General features: G+C 51.3%; 2 protein-coding genes across 10 annotated transcripts in view; both read left to right on the top strand.

Annotated features, from left to right (window-relative positions):
- ANKRD24 (ankyrin repeat domain 24) overlaps positions 1-10,749 on the top strand; it is a 29,902-nt gene extending 19,153 nt beyond the window's left edge. For 3 of the 5 annotated variants that reach the window (XM_081499728.1, XM_081499732.1, XM_081499730.1), the window contains 12 exons: positions 240-268; positions 1,134-1,214; positions 1,348-1,462; positions 2,258-2,289; positions 2,379-2,477; positions 3,336-3,408; positions 3,654-3,772; positions 3,978-5,501; positions 7,793-7,960; positions 9,821-9,946; positions 10,157-10,222; positions 10,408-10,749. In XM_081499728.1, the coding sequence (XP_081355854.1) occupies positions 240-268; positions 1,134-1,214; positions 1,348-1,462; positions 2,258-2,289; positions 2,379-2,477; positions 3,336-3,408; positions 3,654-3,772; positions 3,978-5,501; positions 7,793-7,960; positions 9,821-9,946; positions 10,157-10,222; positions 10,408-10,485 (2,510 nt within the window). In that variant the 3' untranslated portion in view covers positions 10,486-10,749. Of the gene's footprint in view, positions 1-239; positions 269-1,133; positions 1,215-1,347; positions 1,463-2,244; positions 2,290-2,378; positions 2,478-3,335; positions 3,409-3,653; positions 3,773-3,977; positions 5,502-7,792; positions 7,961-9,820; positions 9,947-10,156; positions 10,223-10,407 lie in introns of all 5 variants that reach the window. The other 2 variants (XM_081499729.1, XM_081499731.1) reach the window with 2 other exon arrangements.
- Positions 10,750-10,799: 50 nt separating this feature from the next.
- On the top strand, positions 10,800-18,520 carry EBI3 (Epstein-Barr virus induced 3). Of its 5 annotated transcripts, none has more exons than XM_081499723.1 (6): positions 10,800-11,803; positions 12,423-12,549; positions 14,407-14,585; positions 16,060-16,217; positions 16,978-17,122; positions 18,295-18,520. In XM_081499723.1, exons 1-6 carry the CDS (start codon positions 11,731-11,733, stop codon positions 18,327-18,329), a joined length of 717 nt encoding a protein of 238 aa, XP_081355849.1. In that variant the 5' UTR covers positions 10,800-11,730; the 3' UTR covers positions 18,330-18,520. The 5 variants fall into 5 exon arrangements, with proteins under 5 accessions (XP_081355849.1, XP_081355848.1, XP_081355852.1 ...); XM_081499722.1 differs by having other exon boundaries at positions 16,978-17,126; XM_081499724.1 differs by having other exon boundaries at positions 11,483-11,803; positions 12,426-12,549.
- The last annotated feature ends 1,005 nt before the right edge of the window (positions 18,521-19,525 follow it).

Genomic DNA, 19,525 nt, shown 5'->3' with positions numbered 1-19,525 from the left:
TTGGCCCTCCCAGTTGCCCCATTCTGGAGATGCTACTGTTCTCTCTTTTTGAGAGTTGCAAGGCCCCTCCTATTAGCATTCTGTCAAAATGGTTAGTTCCTGCCTCAAAAGTCCTGATTCTGGGGGGAACTGGGAGATCCCCCAAGTTGCCTGGGCTAACAAATGCCCTTCTTAGGGCTAGGAAGGGAGTCCCTAACACAGTGCCTGACCCTGCTTCCCTCTCTCCCCTGTTCTCGCAGAGGATGATTCGGGCGAGGCATCATCTCAGGTATGGATCCTTAAGCAGTGAGTGAGTCCCCACCCCCCCACCCCCGTGCACACACTACCTTTCCCCTTGACCCAAGCTCCCTGAAAAGAGAAGGAAGAGATGGACCCTTGACTTGGGGTTAATACTTCGAAGGACCTGTTTGGAAGAGTGCTACCTTTAGGGTGGACTTTCCAGGTGGCGCTAGTGGTAAAGAACCTGTCTGCCAATGCAGGAGATGTAAGAGAAGTGAGTTCTATCCCTGGGTTGGGAAGATTCCCCTGGAGGACGGCATGGCAACCCACTCCAGTATTCTTGCCTGGAGAAATCCCATGGAAAGAGGAGCCTGGCAGGCTGCAGTCCGTAGGGTTGCAAAGAATTGGACACGACTGAAGTGACTTAGCACACACCTTTAGGGTACACTGCCACCAAGTGGCAGCAGCATCCATAGCATAACCACCAGGACTCTGAGAATACTGGGGGCATGGGGCCAAATCATGGGGCTGGGATGGGATGGTAGAGGGAACGAGATTGGTAATGGCCGGTGTGGTCAGGGAAGGAGGCAAGTCTGGCCTCTTTCTCTCAATCCTACAGCTTGTCAGCTCCACAGGGAAAGGATTGTAAACAGTAGTGTCTCGCTGGGGAAAGTACCAGGGCGCAGGAAGGGACAGAGGGTAAAGCATAAGATCTGGAACTCTCAGGGGATGTGGTCTTATCCCTTTTTATGCTGGGATAAGTGAGGGCCAGAGAGAGGCGGGGATTCACTCAAGATCACCCAGGAAATGAGGGCAGAGTTGGGGCTGGTGACAGACAGTGGGCTGACTGTGTTGGTTTATTTGGGTGGGAGGCTGGCATGTTGCCCATATCCCCCATCTACCCCTACCCCCAGAATTCTGTGTCCAGCCATGACAAGCAAGGGGCCCCCAAGAAGCGGAAGGCACCTCAACCCCCCACCAATATCCCAATGCCGGTGAGAGATGCCCTGGCCGTGGGGAAGAGTTGAGGGGGTTGCCTGTAGGTAGCATGGGGAGAAAGTTCTGGCTCAGGTATGGGAGGACGCAGTCCTTGGGCCTCATGTAAAGGTGGTGGGGTGAGGGGCACAGGATGACCAAGATGCCTACGAGGAGATCGTGCGGCTGCGACAGGAGAGGGGCCGTCTGCTACAGAAGATCCGGGGCCTAGAGCAGCACCAGGAACGAAGAAAGCAGGAGGTGGGGGGTAGCAGAGACACGGGCCTGGGGCTAAGCCTGGGGTGGGTGCCATTCTAGGGGGATGCTCCCCTCCCTGCCTTCCCCCTCCTCCCTCTCTCTCCACCCGGTCACTCTGCTCCAGCCACACAGGCCTCCTGGCTCTTCCTCCAACACACTAGGCCTGGTCCTGCCCCAGGGCCTTTGCACAGACTGTGCTGTCTGCTAGGAACACCTTCTCCCAGCTGACTCCTTCTCACCCCTTCTACAAGTCTTTGCTCAAACACACCTCCCCTACCCAACTTATTTAAAATTGTAACATCCCCATTCACCTTTCAGTCCCCTTTGTTTTTATTCAAAGCACTTACTGCTATTAGATATACTATATATTTTATTCATATTCACTCATTTGCCTGTGAACCCACAAGGGCAGGCTTAGTTGATGGTGCCTCACTCACCATAACTGCCTAATAAGTATTTATTGTATGAATGAATATTTGAGTGAGTGAATAAATGAATGAGACAGGAGTTCCCTGGTGGTTCAATGGTTAAGGCTGTGTGCTTCCACTGCAGGGAGCACAGATTTGATCCCTGGTTGGGGAACTAAGATCCCGAATGCCACACTACACAACCAAAAATAATGATAATAAATGAATGCATGCATGAATGAATGAATTAGTGTCTCCAAAGAGGGTCTGGCACAGAATAGGCCAGAGGACATCTGTGGTGGGGATGGAGGGTCACTGAGCAGGAGGTGGGCCGGGGAGGCCCCCCCAGCCCAGATCTAAGCCCAGTCCCCGCTTCTTCTGTCAGCTGGCAGAGGCAGAGGCCAGCTCCCTCCACAGCCTGGAGAGACAGGTAGGGTGGAAGGTGGGAGGAAGTGGACCCCCAGCTGCCTGGTGTTTTCTCCTGGAGGCCCACTAAGACCCCCCACTCCCTCCCTGCAGGTCCAAGAGCTACAGCAGCTGCTGGCCGAGAAGCAGGAGGAGAAGGAGAGCCTGGGTCGGGAGGTGGAGAGTTTGCAGAGCAGGCTGTCCCTTCTGGAGGTGGGCCCAGTGGGGAGCAAGGGAGGAGTGGGGCTTTTAGAGGTGGGGCCACCAGGGGGCGGGGTATTTCTTCTGCTGGAGCTGCGTGATAACCACACCAATACAGATAGTCTCACACACATGCAAACACAGAACAGACAAATGCACAAACATAATCACGTATAGATAACAAACACGCATACACATAATGAACACTTTTGGAAACCTGCAATCACCCATACTCATGTACATGCAGAGACAGACAACAACATTTATGTATATGTGGTCTTACACATGCAACAGGAAAACAAACAACAAACACATCTGTGGATATGTCATCTCACATACACCCAACAAATACTTGGGCACACACAACAGATATTTCTCATTCAATCATATACCTAGGCAACACATTGACAAATTCATGTATTCACACAAATATTTCTCGAAATAAATAATTAAAGCAAACAGATACAGGTGCACAATCATACTCACACATACACAAACACAGAACAGTCAGTCACATACCACAGACTACAAGTGCAAAATCACACACACTCACAGGAACTCACACAGGAGAGGCTGGGGCCACTGTGCACGCCCCTCAGGGGCACACACGTGTGCACATACATACTCACTGTAGACCTACAAACCCTGAGCCACTGTTGCAGGGACTTGCACCCAGGCAGACACATGTGGCCCCACATAGAATCCCAGACACACCCTTTCAAGGGCGTACTGCCATCCCTCCCTTGGTCCCACATACCAGACAGCATATACAACCCTCTCTATTGGGGTTATGATCACACACTCATGGGGGAGACATGGGGGCTGGAGGGAGGGGAGGACCTCAAGCAGAACCCTGGTTCCCCCCCCTAGAACGAGCGGGAGAACACTAGCTATGATGTGGCCACCCTGCAGGATGAAGAGGGTGAGCTACCCGAATTCCCAGGTGAGACCCCACCTGCCTTCCCCCTGACCACCCCCACCCCCCACCATGTCTGGGGCCCCAGGAGTCACAACTTTAACCCACAGGCATGGAGAGAGGTTGAAGTTGGGAGGGAGCCTAGCCGACACTCAGTTTATTCCATTCCTGGAAGCGTGCCTGCCCCGGGGGCCCTGACCCACAGCTGCAGACCCCCAACTCCCATTCCTTGTGGCTGGAACTCTGGGGCCTGAGTCTGTGTCCCCTGCCAGGGGCTGAGGTGCTGCTCTCCAAGCAGCTAAGCCCGTCGGCCCAGGAGCTCTTGGCTTCGCTGCAGGAGCAGGTGGCCATGCTCACCAGACAGAACCAGGAGCTGATGGAGAAAGTCCAGGTGGGGAAACCAGGAGCTGATGGAGAAGGTTTCCAGGAGGGAGGGGTGGGGGCAAGTCTGAGGACCCAAGGGGCTGTTTCCTGGGGGGTTTGGGTGGGCACGTAGCTAGGTCTGTGGACAGGGAAAGTGGTATGGCTGCCCTGTGCCCCCCCCCACGCCCACCACAGCCACATCCACTCTTTCTCGGTTCCCCCATCCCCACCAGATCCTGGAACACTTCGAGAAGGATGAGATGGAGGCAGACGGTCTGGCCAAGGTCATTCCTCTGGAACTCTACGACGCTCTCCAGGCTGAGTTTGACCAGCTCCGCAGGCAGCATGCCAAAGCCCTGCAGGCGCTGGAGCAGCAGGAAGCATGGGAGGCCCTCACAGAAGAGGAGGCAGCCTCTAGGGAGGGCAAAGGTCTGGGAACCAAGACCTCCAGAAATGGACCAGTGGAAATAGAGCTTAACGGCACTGCAGCTCCGGAAACCAGAGTGAATGGAGTCGAGACCACGGATGAGGAGGCTGCAGGAGTAGAAACCATGGAAGCTCTGTCACAGAGCTTGGAAGTGGTGTCCACGATGGCCGAGGCCACAGAAACAAAGCCCACAGACACGGAGACCACGGAAACAGAGGGCATGGGAGCCCAGCCCTCGGAAACAAAGGCCACAGGAGCTGAGGTTACAGAAATGAAAACTCGAGAAGGGGGAGGAAACCCAGAACCAAAGGCCACAGGAGTAGAGACCACCAGTATGAAAACAGAAGAGCCAGAAATGAAGCCCAATGGAGTGGGTGCAGTGGAAGAAGAGCTCACAGGCACAGAGGCCATGGGAGTGGAGGTCATGACCGCGAGGGACCTCACAGGCCCCATCCTGCACCCGGGTGCAGCGGAGGCCTCAGAAAAGCTGCAGACAGAGCTAGAGACCAGGATCCGCAGCCTGGAGGAGGCGCTCAGGCAGCGGGAGTGGGAGGCGGCCGCTGAGCTGGAGGCGGCCCACGGCAAGTGCGAGGCCTCGGAGGCCGAGGCGGGCCGGCTGCGGGAGCGGGTGCGGGAGGCTGAGGGCGGTGGAGCTAGCAGGGTCAGAGATGGGGAAACAGGCCAGCTGCGGGCCGCCCTGGAACAGGCCCGCGAGGACCTCCGGGACCGGGACTGCCGTCTCCGGGACCTGGAGGCGGCCTCGGCCCGGCTGGACGAGGCCCGGGCTGGCCAGCTGCTGGCCGAGGAGGAGGCCCGGGGCCTGCGGGCAGAGCTGGCCCGGCGGGAGGAGGCGCGGCTAGAGCTGAGCCGGGAGCTGGAGGCGCTGCGGGAGCAGCTGGTGGCGGCCATGGCCACTGGGGAGCAGCAGCGGGCCGCGGCCGCCGAGCTGGGCCAGGCGCGGGACGCCGCCGAGGCCCGGGCCGCGGAGCTGTCCGCGGCCTGCGAAGAGGCCCGGCGGGGCCTGGCAGAGCTGCGGGAGGCCTCCGAGGCGCTCCGCCAGTCGGCCGTGCCAGCCTCCGAGCACCACCGGCTGCAGAAAGAGGCCCTGGAGCTGCGGGGCCGGGCGGCCTGCCTGGAGCAGGAGGTGGTGGCCACGGGCAAGGAGGCCGCCCGGCTGCGCGCAGAGCTGGAGCGCGAGCGGGTGGGCAGCATGGCCCGCCTGGAGCATGAGCGCATCGTGGGCGCCCTGCAAGCCGACGTGGCCCGGTTGCAAGGGCAGCTGGAGGAGCTGGGGCGACGCCACGAGAAGACCAGCGCCGAGGTCTTCCAGGTGAGCGTGGGGAGATCCCTACTGGGAACACTGGGCAGCTGCTTGGTGGTCTGTTTGGATCCCACGGCCAGGTGAGGTTTCGACCCCACTGGTTTCAGTCCAGCAGAAACTTGACCGTGCTAGTGGACCTTTAACTCTGCAGCCATTCTGACCTCCTCAGTGTTTCAACTGGTGTTTTCTGTTTTAAAACATTTTGTCTATTTTGACCCTCCATTTTTTTCTAATGGTTAGCAGGTTTTGAGATCTGTTTGTTAAACCTCTGCATATCCCAAGATAGGGAAGATATTTTTAAAAATTCAACTTTTGAAGTATAGTTGATTTACAATGTTGTGTTAATTTCTGCTGTACAGCAAAGTGACTCAGTTGTGCATGTGTATATTCTTTTTCATATTGTTTTCTATTATGGTTTCTCATAGGCTATTGAATGTAGTTCCCTGTGCTATAGGATAGGACCTTCTTGTTTGTGGTGAAGTTTCATTTTGTTTGTTTTGGTTTTTATTTGTTTGTTTTTCTGCACCCTGGGGCATGTGGGATCTTGGTTCTCTGGCCAGGGATTGAACCCAGGCCCCCTGCAGTGGAAGCTTGGACTCTTAAACCACTGGTCCGCCAGGAAAGTCCCAGTGAAGATGTTTTTATGTGCCTTCTTCCAGCATCTTTTTATTTTAATTTCCCAATCACATTTATGCTACGTTTCTAGCTGTGGGTGTGGTGTGAGTTAGGAGTTAATATTCACCCATCTTTCGGTAAGCAGTGAATTGGGCTTTTTACTCTGATATTTTTTCCTATATTCATTTTCTCTGTTGGTCAAACTGATCCTGTTTTGTTTTGTTTTATTTTCAGCCAACTGTTTTGAGATTGTCATTTTATCTTATGATCATTTTTGATGCTGCAACCCCAAAATAGGAGGATGTTTTGTGTAAGGAGTTTTGATCCCATTATTTTGAACCCAATAGATTTTTATGCTGATTTTCTTTCAAACCAAGAGACTATCTTTTGGGCCCTAAAGGTGCATCTTTTGACTCCATCTCTTTCCTTAAACACACACACATGCAAACCAAACCAAAAAAAAAAAAAAAAAACCAGCAATTTTTTTAAAACAAATGTGGGAATAAAAAGCCACAATTATTAATTGTCATCAGGAAGACATTTTTCTCTCCATATGTCTGCTTACTTATCTGTGTAGTGGAGCTAATAATAATTCTTAGTCCTCACATGAAAATTAAATGGTTTAATTTCTGTAAAATACTTAGGACAGTGATGGTACAAGTGATTAATAATTGCATCCAGGATTACTTTTTTCCAATAATATACTCTTTTGGATATTTTTTGGCTGTGCCACTTGCCGGGATCTTAGTTCCCCAATGAGGGATCAAACCCAGGCCCCCTGCTTTGGAAGCACAGAGTCCTAACCACTGGACTGCCAGGGAATTTCCAAGAACATGCTATTTTAAACCAATAAAGTTGATCTGTTTCTTAGAATTCATGATCCAACTTTAAGTATGGTCATCTTCATGCTTATTTTCCAAATTTTACTTTCTCTCATGACTACTTATTTTGGGGGTAAATTAATTCGAACTTAGTTTTTCTGTTTCGTTTTTTAATTGTTAATGTGTAGCCAGTCTGTACTAAGTGAAACATCTAATTATTATCCATATTCCCTGGAGCTTTATGTCTATGAAGGCCAGTGATCCACCCAGGCTCAATTTTTGCAAATCTAACACTGTTCCAACCTTGTATGTTTGTAAAACTTCAGTTACAATTTTTGGACATCTGTTGACTTTTCATCCAGATTCTTCTGTTTTTCCTTAATTTTTGTAAGAAATCTACACACTTTCACACTTTCCCACTGACAGAGAACAGAATGTTAGTTATGATGTAATAAAAATAATAACAATAACATTCATTATATAATTTTAATAATAATAGTAACAACAACATCACAAATTCAAACATAACACTTACTGTGTATTAACCACTGTTCTAAATGTCTTCCATGTATTTGCTTATTTTATCCTCACAACCACCGTGTGACATGGGGATTTTTATTATCCTCCTTTTATATATGAGCAGATTGAGGCACAGAGAGCTCATGTCACTTGTCTAAGGACCCACAGCTTGGCAGAGTCAGAGTGTTTCTAGTGCCTACAGGAATCCAGGACCCCTGAACCAAATTCCTTGACGTCAAATGGCCTTGAATGTCCCAAGATTGGAATGGAAGGGTAGGATCATTTTGGTCCAGGCTTCTATGGGGTCCAAATGTCCTCACGGTCACATGTGGGCTTGGGCTGCAGGTGCAGCGGGAGGCGCTGTTCATGAAGAGTGAGCGACATGCGGCTGAAGCCCAGCTGGCCACGGCTGAGCAGCAGCTGCGGGGGCTACGAACTGAGGCTGAGCGGGCACGCCAGGCCCAGAGCCGTGCCCAGGAGGCCCTGGAGAGGGCCAAGGAGAAGGACAAAAAGGTGGGTTCCCTTTCCTTGTGCTCCACCGGGAGGTCCCCCACTCAACAGACATTGGAAGGAATCTAAGAATGTCCCAGCTGAATGGGTCTTGGGAAATCATCCAGTTTTCCAGATGAGCAAACAGGCTCCCAGAGGTGAACTGAGTGGCTCAGAGTCACACAGTACATCTCAAGACAGTGGACGAGAGCCCCAGGTGCTTTTGCACACAGAGTCACCTGGCCACAACCTGCTTTGTGTCCCTGGGCAAGTTACGTGACCTCTCTGAGCCCCAGTTTCTACCTCTGTAAACTGAAGATAAAGTTGTGATAAGGATTATGGTTTATTTATAGCAGGGTCCTTCCCTCTCAGCACTAGTGACATTTAGGGATAGGCCATTCTTCTTTTTAAAAAATATTTATTTGGCTGCACCAGGCCTTAGTTGCTGCATACAGGATCTTCGATTTTCATTGCTGCACGTGGGATTTAGTTGCAGAATGTGGGATCTAATTCCCTGACCTGGGATCAAACCCAGGCCCCCAGCATTGGGAGCTCAGAGACTTACCCGCTGGACCACCAAGGAAGTCCCAGGGGCTAGGTCATTCTCTGTGGGGGACCATTCTGGGTATTGTAGGGTGTGGAGCAGCATCCCTGATCCCTGCCCACTTGATACAAGGAGACCCCCCAGTCCTGACAAACAGATGCCTCCAGATATCGCCTGGCATCCCCTGGAGAATGGATCACCCCTAATTAAGAACCTCTGATCCACGGAAATAACAGCAAAGCCCAGCATGCATTGAGTGCCTGCTGTTTGCCAGCACAGCTTAAAATTAATCTCTGTTCAGAGTCGCAGCAACCTACAAAGGTGAGAACGATGGTTCTCCTTACCTTACAGATGAGGAAACAGAGATTTCGAGTGGTTAGGTCATATTCCCAAGATCTCCCACTAGGCAAGGGGAAAGACCCAAACCCTGGCCCAAGTAACCCAGCCCCACCAGGACAGGCTGCTTTTGTCCCTCTTGTTCTGTCTGTCTCCACTTTCACCTTCTGGAGACTCCCAAGATCTGTACACTTTTTCTGCAGAGGGCCAGATGGTCACTGATTTTGGCCCTGCCTAGCCACGATACTCAGCTCTGCCACTGAAGAGGGGCCATAGACTTGATGATGAATGGGCGTGGCCACATATAAATAAAAATTTACATATGACCATGGAGTTGTGAATTTGGTGTAATTTTCATGTGTCAGAAAATATCATTCTTCTTTTGACTTCCTCCCCCTGCCCTGATGATTTTTTTTTTTTTAATATTTATTTATTGGGCTTCCCTAGTGGCTCAGACAGTAAAGAATCTGCCTACAATGCAGGAGACCCGGGCTCGATCCCTGGGTCAGGAAGATCATCTGGAGGAAGATCATCTGGAGGAGGCAATGGCAACCCACTCCAGTTTTCTTGCCTGGAGAATTCCCTGGACAGAGGAGCCTGTTAGGCTACAGTCCATGGGGTCACAAAGGGTTGGACACGACTGAGCGACTGAGCACGTTTATTTATTTGGCTGTGCCTGGTCTTAGTTGTGTCACCAGGGATCATTGATCTTGCAACGTGCAGCTAAGCAGCATGCAGCTTCGGTTGCGGCATGTCGCAGCATGTCAGATCTAGTTCCCCAACCAGGGATGGAACCCCGGCCCCCTGCACTGGGAGCACAGATTCTTAGCCCCTAGACCATCTTCTGATGATTTAACACGCGGAAACCATTCTTAGCTGATGGGCTGGACTTAGCCTGCAGGGCGGATTCTTCGAAGTCCGAGGCTCTTCCCACTGCCCAGGAGAGGTCCCCAGGTCCCCACCCCTGGCTCAGGTGCCAACTGACTCTCCCGCCCTCACCCCAGATCACGGAGCTCTCCAAGGAGGTCTTCAGTCTTAAGGAGGCGCTGAAGGACCAGCTGGGGGCCCCAGACTCCTTGGAGGTGGAAGCCCTCCGTGGCCAGGTGAAGGCTCTGCGGGAGCAGCTAGAGGTGAGCCTCACCTGCCCGTTGGGCACAAGGTCCCTGAAGGGTGACGAGCAGGCAGGCAGTGCACATGGAAGAAAGCAGTTCAGTATTTTAGCAAGCAGCACTGCCATGCTGTTGCGTGCCATCAAAACGGGCTCAGGGTGCAAAGGGGCCTTTTTGGCATAGCTTGGAGGGGGTCCTGCTTTTCTGAGTGCCCCTCCCCTACACCCACAGGAGGCTGCCAGGGACCACAGTGCAGTGGTGGCCTTGTACAGGAGCCACCTCCTCTACGCCATTCAGGTGAGTCTCGCTGGCTTTGGGGGTACCACTGCTGCTCTCTGGGCCTCAGTTTCCCTATCTGTACAATGGGAGGCTGGTGGAGGGAAGAGGATCAAGGGGCGGGGAGGGAAGGGGATGAAGAAACTGGGTGGGGGAGGGGAGAGAATGCCCAGGCTCCCTCTGCTCCCACCCTCCCCCCTTCTCAGGGTCAGATGGATGAAGACGTGCAGCGAATTCTGAGTCAGATTCTGCAGATGCAAAGGCTCCAGGCCCAGGGCCGTTGAGAGCAGAGTACTGCCCTTTGCCCCCATAGGCTTCTCACGGGGGCTTCGGGACTCATGCACTGACCTTCCACACTTGGAGACCAGCCTGGGCCCCTTCCCCACTGTCCTCACTGCCTGCACCAGCCCCACTGGCCCCTGCGTGCACTGGGCAGTCTAGACCCCTGCCCTGACCACGACCCCTCCTGCCACCAGGGAATCTGAGTCCTCTCCCCGACATCTGGTCCCAAACGCTACCCCAGGAATAAAAGCTCACAGAGCAGAGCAGAGGATGAAAGTGTCATGTGGCCTGATTGCTGGGCTCCACTGCAAGGAGGGGAGGGAGTGGCCCAGAGCAGGGATTAGGGTGAGGAGAGTAAGGCAGGACTCAGTCCCAAGATGGACACTGTGCTGTGCTGTACTAGTAACTGCAGTATTTTGAAAAGTCAGAATGGGTGCCCCAAAGTTCATGGTGAACAAAATATCCAAATGTTAAGTGAAGACAGAATCCGAGGTTGTACATCTTACTTCACTGTTCTCACATGAAACCTGTTCCTGTTGGGAGGGTCCCCAGAGGGTCCCACCCCCGCCTCCCTACTCCTGGGCTAAACTTTTGAAATCCCCTGGGGGTTCTTGGCTCTTTCCAGCTCCAGCAGGGAGGTGTCCCCGTGTCCAGCCTGTCCCCCGGGGTTCCACGGCATCCAGCAGTCATTTTGCCTGTCCCCGGGCATCCCAGGTCTTCAGAGAATGTCCTCAGTGGGGGATGTCCGCCCAAAAACCTGGGTGTCTGCCTCTCTGTGGCCTGGAGCATGGAGTGCAGCTGGTGGGAGGAGAGGTCCCCATCTCGGTGGTTGATGAGTGATCCAACATCGCCTGGGTCTGTCAGTCTGTCTTGCTTAGTGCCCCCGCATCCCCCTTCTCTGTTTCTCTCCCTGTCATGACTGCCCTCCCCGGGGGCTGCCCCTCCTCACTGAAGCCGGAAGGAAGGCTCTGCTGGGAAAGGCCACGGGGTCACCACTTCTCCCTTTCGTGGCCTCCTCTCTCGGCCCCCACCTTCGGGACCTTCCACACCCGAAACTGGGGGTGGCCGGTGAAGGGACTGGGGGCTCCTCCTCCAGGGCCCCAGGAACTGGGCGGTGAGTCAGACAGGGAAGGGGAAGTAGGGGGCCTCCAAAGGGGGCTGGGCTTTCCCCTGGGTGGGACCCAAGTCCCCTGCCTCTCTGAGGGTGCTCCTGGCCCCAGCCCCTGAGAGCAGAACCTGCTGGAGCCATGGCCCTGAGACTCGTCCTGGCCTTTGCCGTCAGCCTCTGGGTGGGCTGCTCACTCTGTCACGAGAGAGAAGGTATGTGTGTACCCTGGGGTTGGAGGGAGTCCTGGCAGAGGGACAATGTCTGAGAACTGGATTGGTATGCCGTGGAATATTCTGGGTGGGGTGGGAGCCCAAACGCCTTCTGTATGCCCACTGGTGGGAGAGGGTTACCATCCCATTGCATGGATACTGAGGCACAAAGAGGCAAGTCCTACTCCAAGGGGAGCAGGAAGCAGCAGCCACAGCCTGAAGGGAGGGAGGCTGGGAGAGAGAGACATTTTAATTGTATTCATTCACTTCATGTGATTCAAAACAAATCTATCACAAAGAGGGGGTTTAGTAAAGCATCTCTCTCCCACCAGAAGCCCCTGCCACCCCCAGGTCCCCTCTGTGGCTCTTTCAACCTCAGTTTTCCCATCTGGAAAATGGGCTAATAGTAATAGTTCCTGCCTTGGCAGGTTGTATCAAGGGGTGGGAGATGATGTGAATGTCTTTCATTCATGTACTCATTCACTCTAAAAAGCTTTATTAGGTGCCTGCTGTGTGCCCAGCACTGGCTGGCAGCAAGGTGGGGGCTGGTGAGCCATGGTAGGGCTTTGACAGTTCAGTGAATGAGAAGCTCACACTCTCCCTCTCTCTCTGGGCCACCCAGTAGCTTCCTCCCAGCCCAGAGTGCGGTGCCAGGCCTCCAGGTACCCGGTCGCCGTGGACTGCTCTTGGACCCTGCCGCCCACTCCTCCAAACTCCACCAGGCCCACATCGTTCATTGCCACATACAGGTCAGAGAGCCTGGAGGGCTTCCTGGGGACAAAACTGGGCTAACCCCCTAGGATCAGGGTAGCTGAACACTTAGCGAGAACCTGAAACACTCTAAATTCTAGAGCAGCACGAACCCTTAGAAATACACTCCCTAAAATACATATTGTCAGCCATGTGTGGAGGGTAAAATTTCCTAGAAGCCCCATTTGAAACATAAAAAAAAAATGGTGATACTGGTTTTAATATTTTATTTAAATAATATTCCAAATATGTACCATTCAATATGATTGAATGTAATGTGCTTTAACAGGCTTATATAGAATTCATACATTTAAATTTATACTAACATGCCTGTTCAGTTGCTCAGTCATATCTGACTTTTTGCAACCCCATGGACTGTAGCCTGCCAGGCTCCTGTGTCCATGGGATTTTCCAGCCAAGAATAATGGAGTGGGTTGCCGTTTCCTTCTCCATTTATACTAGAAATTGATTTATTATCATGAATAGGATTACCCAAAGTATTATTTCAACATGTCATCAAAACTTTAAAATTAATGAGATATTTGGCAACCTACTCCAGTATTCTTGCCTAGAAAATTCCATAGAGGAATCCATGTGGTCACAAATAGGATATGACTGAGCTACTGACCATAGGGGTAAGAATGGGAATCATCACTAACTGTTAATTAGTAAGAGGAATCTTATTGGGGAGATAAAAATGTTACAAAACTTGACTGTGGTGATGGTTGCACAACTAGGTAAGTTTAATGAAGGTCGTTGAAGTGATCCTCAATTCCATTCCTGTTTAAGCATCTGGGTTCCCTGCCATAACATCTATTGCCACCCATATCTAGAATGAAGTGTTGTCTTGGAGCCTGTTGTACATTTAAAAATAAACTTTTCTTAAAAGGTCATTGAACTGTACAATTTAAATATGGAACCTAAATTATACCTCAATAAAGTTGTTTCTTTTTCAGAAAAAAAAAATTAATGAGATATTGTACATTCACTCCTGTTATACTAAGTCATGGAAATTCCACTGATGCTTTATATATATATCCCATTTCAATTCAGATGCTAAATGTTCACTGGAAAATATTGATCTCTAATTAGATTTCATAACATTTGTGTTTGGGAAAGTAGATTCATACACCTGAGTTGTTCTGAGAAACTTTCTCAAGCTTTCTGATAACTAGAAACTTCATGTAGATTGGAAAGAAAGCAGAAAGTGTTAGTCACTCAGTTGTAGCCGGCTCTTGGTGACCCCAGGAACTGCAGTCCATCAACCTCCTCTATCCATGGCATTTCCCAGGCAAGAATACTGGTGTGGGTTATCATTTCCTTCTCCAGGAGGTCTTCCCTACCCAGCAATAGAACATAGGTCTCCTGCATAGTAGGCAGATTATCATCTGAGCCACCAGGGAAACAAGTAGATAGATAAAAGTCCCGCTCAATTGCACTGGCTGCACTTCACATCCACACTGCAGAAGCAGAACGTTTTGGATGCTTTGGAAGGTTCTGTGGGTGGTGTTGAACTCCAGTCTCTAGAGTCTGAAATCTAAGTGTGCCAGAACTCAAGAGAATTGGAATCATTATTTCAGAGTCCAGAATCTGTGAATCATAGGCCTGGGAATGTTGGCATTCTAAAGCTGGAATGTTGACATTCTAGAAAGCTTTACAGCCTAGACCCTAGCACCTCCCAGTGGGGTGTTCCCTCCGACCGTGGGTCACCCAAGTTCTGTGATGTTGGGTTGAGGGACCCCTAGGATCACACAGCCAAGACCGGGACTCCTCACTTGCTGTCCTCACATGGGATCAGGGCACAGGTGGGCCAGCAGGAAGTGCTAGGATCCTCACAGCACCCCTTCTGTGTACAGGCTCGGTGTGGCAGCCCATGGGGAAAGCTGGCCCTGCCTCCAGCCGACACCAGAAGCCACCAGCTGTATCATTCCCGATGTCCAGATGTTCTCCATGGTGCCCTATGTCCTCAACATCACAGCTGTCCACCCCGGTGGTGTCAGCAGCAGCTTCGTGCCCTTTGTTCCAGAGCACATCAGTGAGTAGGGGTCCAGGTGGGGGTGTAGAGGGCCCCCCACCTTCCTCCTACTCCTGCCCCACAACAGGCTCACCTCCCACCTGTCAGGATGAGATCCTGTCTATCCATACAGATTCTGTGGGATCCACTTTCACAGTTGACCAAGAATCAGCCCACTTCTCCCTCTCCAGAGCCCCTGCTTGGTCCAGCCTTCATCACCGCCCACCTGGACCAGCACAGCTGGTATCAGCCCTTCCCTCACTCCTGCCCTCACATCCATCTGTCCTTCCTGAAGTAGCCACGAGAGCACTCCAGTCAGGTCCCATCGTTGCATTGCTCACAGCCCTCCAGGGCTCCCACCTCCCTGCGGGTGAAAGCCCAAGTCCTTCTCATGGCCCACAGTGCCCTGCACGACCTTCCCCATCCCCTCCCTGTCCTTCCCTCCTCCCTCTCTCCCCTTTGCTCACTCTGCTGCAGCCACATGGGCCTCCTCATTGTTCCTCCAGCATGTCAGGCACAGTCCTGCCCCAGGGCTCTTGCACATGCTGTGCCCTCGCCTAGACAGCTCTTCCTCCCTAGATCTGCATTTACTCCTTCACCTCCTGTAGGTCTCAACTCAGATGTCATCTCCTCAGTGAATCCTCCCCGAGCGTTTTTTTTTTTAATTGCAAACCATCACACATTGTTAGTGGTTGCTAGAAAACAGTCTGGCAGACCGTCAAAGAGTTAAACATAAATTACCAAGTAATCCAGAAATTCCAGTCCTAGGTATATATCTAAAAGATATGAAAGCACAAAAACTTGTACATGAATGTTCATAGCAGCATTATCCATAAAGCAGAAGCAACACAAATGCTCATTAACTGATGAATGGATTCTCAAAATGTGTCCATCCACACCCTGGAATATTATTCACCCATAAAAAGCAGAGAAGCCCAGACACTTGCTACCATGTGGACAGACCCTGAGAACACGATGCTCAGTGAGAGAAGTAGACACAGGGTGTGATTCCACTGATGGGAAATGTGCAGAACAGGCAGATCCTTGGACACAGAGAGTGGGTTCCTGGTTGTCAGGGTCTAGGGAGTGAGGAATGGAGGGTGACTGCTAATATGGTCAGAGTTTCTTTAGGGGGTGATGGAATGTTCTGGGTTAAACAGTGGTGATGGTTACACAGCACTCTAAATATAGGAAAACCACAACTGTACACTTTAAAAGAGTGAGTTCTCTGGTGTGTAAATTATGTCTCAAAGAATACTGCAACCCACTCCCCTCCCTGCACTCCTGAACTTTCTTCCTTCCTCTTTATGACCTTCAGATTTGCCTCTCGTCTGTTGTCTTTTGCCTGAAGGGACTGAGCTCCAAGAATTCAGGGCTACTGTGTCCCAGCATCCAGAACATCTCCAGACACTCAATTATTAATAATATTTATTGTTTGGTTGAATGAATGAATGAATGTCCCCTCTGCTGACCCTGCCTGCTGCTTGTCCATCAGTTAAACCGGACCCTCCAGAAGACGTGCGCCTTAGCCCCCTCCCTGGGCAGCGGCTGTGGGTGCAGTGGGAGCACCCCCGGACCTGGCCCTTCCCAGAGATCTTCTCCCTCAAGTACCGGATCCGCTACAAGCGTCACGGGGCTGCCCGCTTCCGTCAGGTGAGGACAAGGCTGGTGGTTCCTGGATAGAGGGAAGAGCATGTGTAAATGTGCACTGGGGTCTGGGTCACAGCTTAGGGTGCTGGTGTGTGACATAAAGGCAGCCCAGGGACTTCCTTGGTGATCCAGCGGCTAAGACTCTGAGCTCCCAATGCGAGGGGCCCAGGGTTCAATCCCTGGTCAGGGAACTAGATCCCACATGCCGCAACTAAGAGTTTGCATGCTCTAAGATCCAGCTCAGCCAAAATAAATAAATATTTCTTTAAAAAGGCAGTACAGCAGTTCCACTCCTAAGCATCCACCTGAAAAAATCAAAAACAGGATCTTGAACTAATACTTGTACATGAATGTTCACAGCAGCATTACTCACAATGGCCAAAAGGTGGAGACAGTGTCAGGGCCCTCAACAGATGATGGATCCACAATGTGTGGTCCGCCACTCACAGGAACATCGCTCAGCCGTGAACAGGAATGAGTGATGGAGAAAGGGATCGGTGGGGGTGTGGACTCGGTGGGTTGGTTTGTATATGAAAGACATGCTCCTGGTTGACCAAGAACTGCCTGATCCTGGAAGAGTAGTCTTTCCCTGCTCAGCAAGACGTCGAAGGTGGCCAAAGATGTGGAGGGGACCGCAGAGGGCATGCTGTTTAGAATGGACGTTGGTGCCTGAGTCCTGGAGCAACAGCCTGAGCAGGGGGACAGAAGGCTTGATCACAGAGTATCCTTATTCCCACTGACCCAGCCTTGCTTCTACTCTCAGGTGGGGCCAATTGAAGCCACATCCTTCACCCTCAAGGCTGTGAGGTCTCAAGCCAAATACTGCATCCAGGTGGCCGCTCAGGACCTCACTGACTACGGGGAATGGAGTGCCTGGAGTCTCCCTGCTGCTGCCTCCATGACCCTGGGCAAGTAGCAGGGGCTCCCCACATCCCTGAAGAGGGGCCATGCCCTTGACATCCACCTAAGGGTGAATGGGACCTATCCGGCCTGGGTTCACCACTGTTGAGTTGCTGGGCAATCTTGGACAAGTGACTTTGCCTCTCTGAGCCTCAGTTTCTCAATCTGTGAAGTGGGAATGTATTCTCTCCTTCCTTTGACACAGTGCAATGCTTCGAGAACTGTGAATATGAGATTTTTTAATTCTTTAATTAGAAAGGGTCAGTGTCACTAGAATTGAGACTCTTCCTTCCTTCAACAGATCCACGTGAGCCCCAAGGGGGAGAAACAGATCAGGACACACACACACACATTGAGTCCCCACTCCCACACGTGATCAGGGTTGGACCAGAGGAAGAGATGGGGCTTGGGGGAGGCAGGGTAGGGGTGATCTGGGTTCTGCCTGAGATGGAATGATGGGATCTGTTCATTTCAGCAGTTTGCTTCACACACCTACTCAAAAGCTTCCCAGAGAGACTTCCCTGGTGGTCCAGTGGTTAAGAATCTGCCTTGCAATGCAGTGGGGACATGGGTTCCATCCCTGGTGGGAGAACTAAGATCCCACATGCCTCAGAGCAACTAAACCCAAGTACTGCAACTACTTAGCCCATTCACCACAGAGAATTCCTGCACCACAAGGAAAGATCCCATATGATGCAGCAAATATCCCTCATGCCACAATTAAGACCTGGTGCAGCCAAATAAATAAATAATTTTTTTTAAAAAGCTGCCCAGATGTGAGCCCTACTGGAGGTGGATATAAGTTTATCTGGGATGATATATCTGAGGAGGGGGCTGCACAGCCAGGCTCTGAAGGATTTTTCTCAGCCCAGGAACTTCTCTGTACATTTCACGTAAGGCTTTCAATTTAAAGGTCACCTCCTCCAAGAAGCCTTCCCTGACCACCTCAGCTATGGCAAAGACTAAAGACCCCTCCCCCCAAAATATCCATGTCCTTACTCCTAGAACCTTTGAATATGGTACCTTACATGGCAAAAAGGGCTTTGCAGCTGTGATTAATTTAACAGAATTGAGGGTCCTTAACGTTTGAGGATCTTTCATTGAGTTAATGAAAATGAAGTAGAGTTATACTGGATTATCCAGGTGGCCGCAAGATAATCACAAGTGTCCTTATTGATAGGAAACAGGAAGGTCAGAGGGAGACAGAGAAGGTGATGTGACAATGGCAGCAGAGATCAGAGTGATGCAGGACCACCAGCCATGGAATTCTGGCAGCATCTAGAAGCTGGAAAAGACAAGGAAATGGATTCTTTTCTGGAGCCTGCAGAAGGAACCAGCCCTGCCACCCATTCCCATTCCAGCCTTCTCATCTCCAAAACTCTAATAAATGTTTTGTTTCAAAGTAATGAGCTTAAGGACTTCCCTGGTGGTAAAGTGGGTGGAAATTGCCTGCTGATACAGGGGACACAGTTTTGACACCTTGGTCTTGGAAGATCCCACATGCTGCGGGGCAGCTAAACCCGAGCGCCACAACTACTGAGCCTGTGTTCTAGAGGCTTGAGCTGCAACTAGTGAGCCTGAGTGCCACACCTACTGAAGCCCATGGACCCTAGAGCCCATGCTCGGCAACAAGAGAAGCCATCGCAATGAGAAGTCCTCGCACCACAACCAGAGAAAGCTGGCACAGCCATGAAGGCCCAGCACAGACAAAAAATAATTAAAAAAATTGAGCCTGTGGTACTTTGTTACAGAAGCTATAGGACACTCATACATCTCAAGCAGCCCCTTCTCATCACTTTCCATATGTCACCCTGTTTTATTGTCTTTGGATCACTGACCAGGACCCGAATGGGCTTTTTGTGTGTTTATTGTGAGTCAGTCCCACCAGACAGTGATCTCCATGAGGACAGAAATCTTGTTCTCCGATGTGCCCCAAAGACTGAGTACATCTTTGACACAGAACAAGCGTGTGTAAAAGGAAAGGAGGAAGTGCGAGGAGGAACGTCCTCTTTAGAAGGACAGCGCAGAGGCAAACCACGGAGGGGACATGTAGGAGCCAGTGCATGTAGCGGGAGGTAGATTTGAAGCCTGGTCTTTGAGTCTCTGGCGGTGACTCAAGATAAACTTGGGGTGGGGCCTGTGTAGACCGTGAGAACTGTCCCAGTCCCCAGGTGAGCGCTAGGGACACAGGGACGACGTGTAGGGTCTACAGGGTAAGAGCTCAACACTGAGTTCTTTATTTGTTGAGTAAAAAGAACTATAGCAAATGTCGCTACCAGCAGCCACGTCCCCTGACGATCTCTAGGGGGCGAAGCTCCTCCTCAGAACTTCAAATCCAGAACGACCCCGGAACCTTTGTTGCACTTTGAAGAGGTTGCCACTGGGGAGGGAAGACAGATGGACTCGAATGC

This window comes from Giraffa tippelskirchi, chromosome 6 (genome assembly GCF_054371585.1).
Source record: "Giraffa tippelskirchi isolate mGirTip1 chromosome 6, T2T-mGirTip1v1.2.pri, whole genome shotgun sequence".
NCBI classification, from domain to species: Eukaryota; Metazoa; Chordata; class Mammalia; order Artiodactyla; family Giraffidae; genus Giraffa; species Giraffa tippelskirchi.
This window is presented reverse-complemented; position numbering and strand designations above follow the sequence as displayed.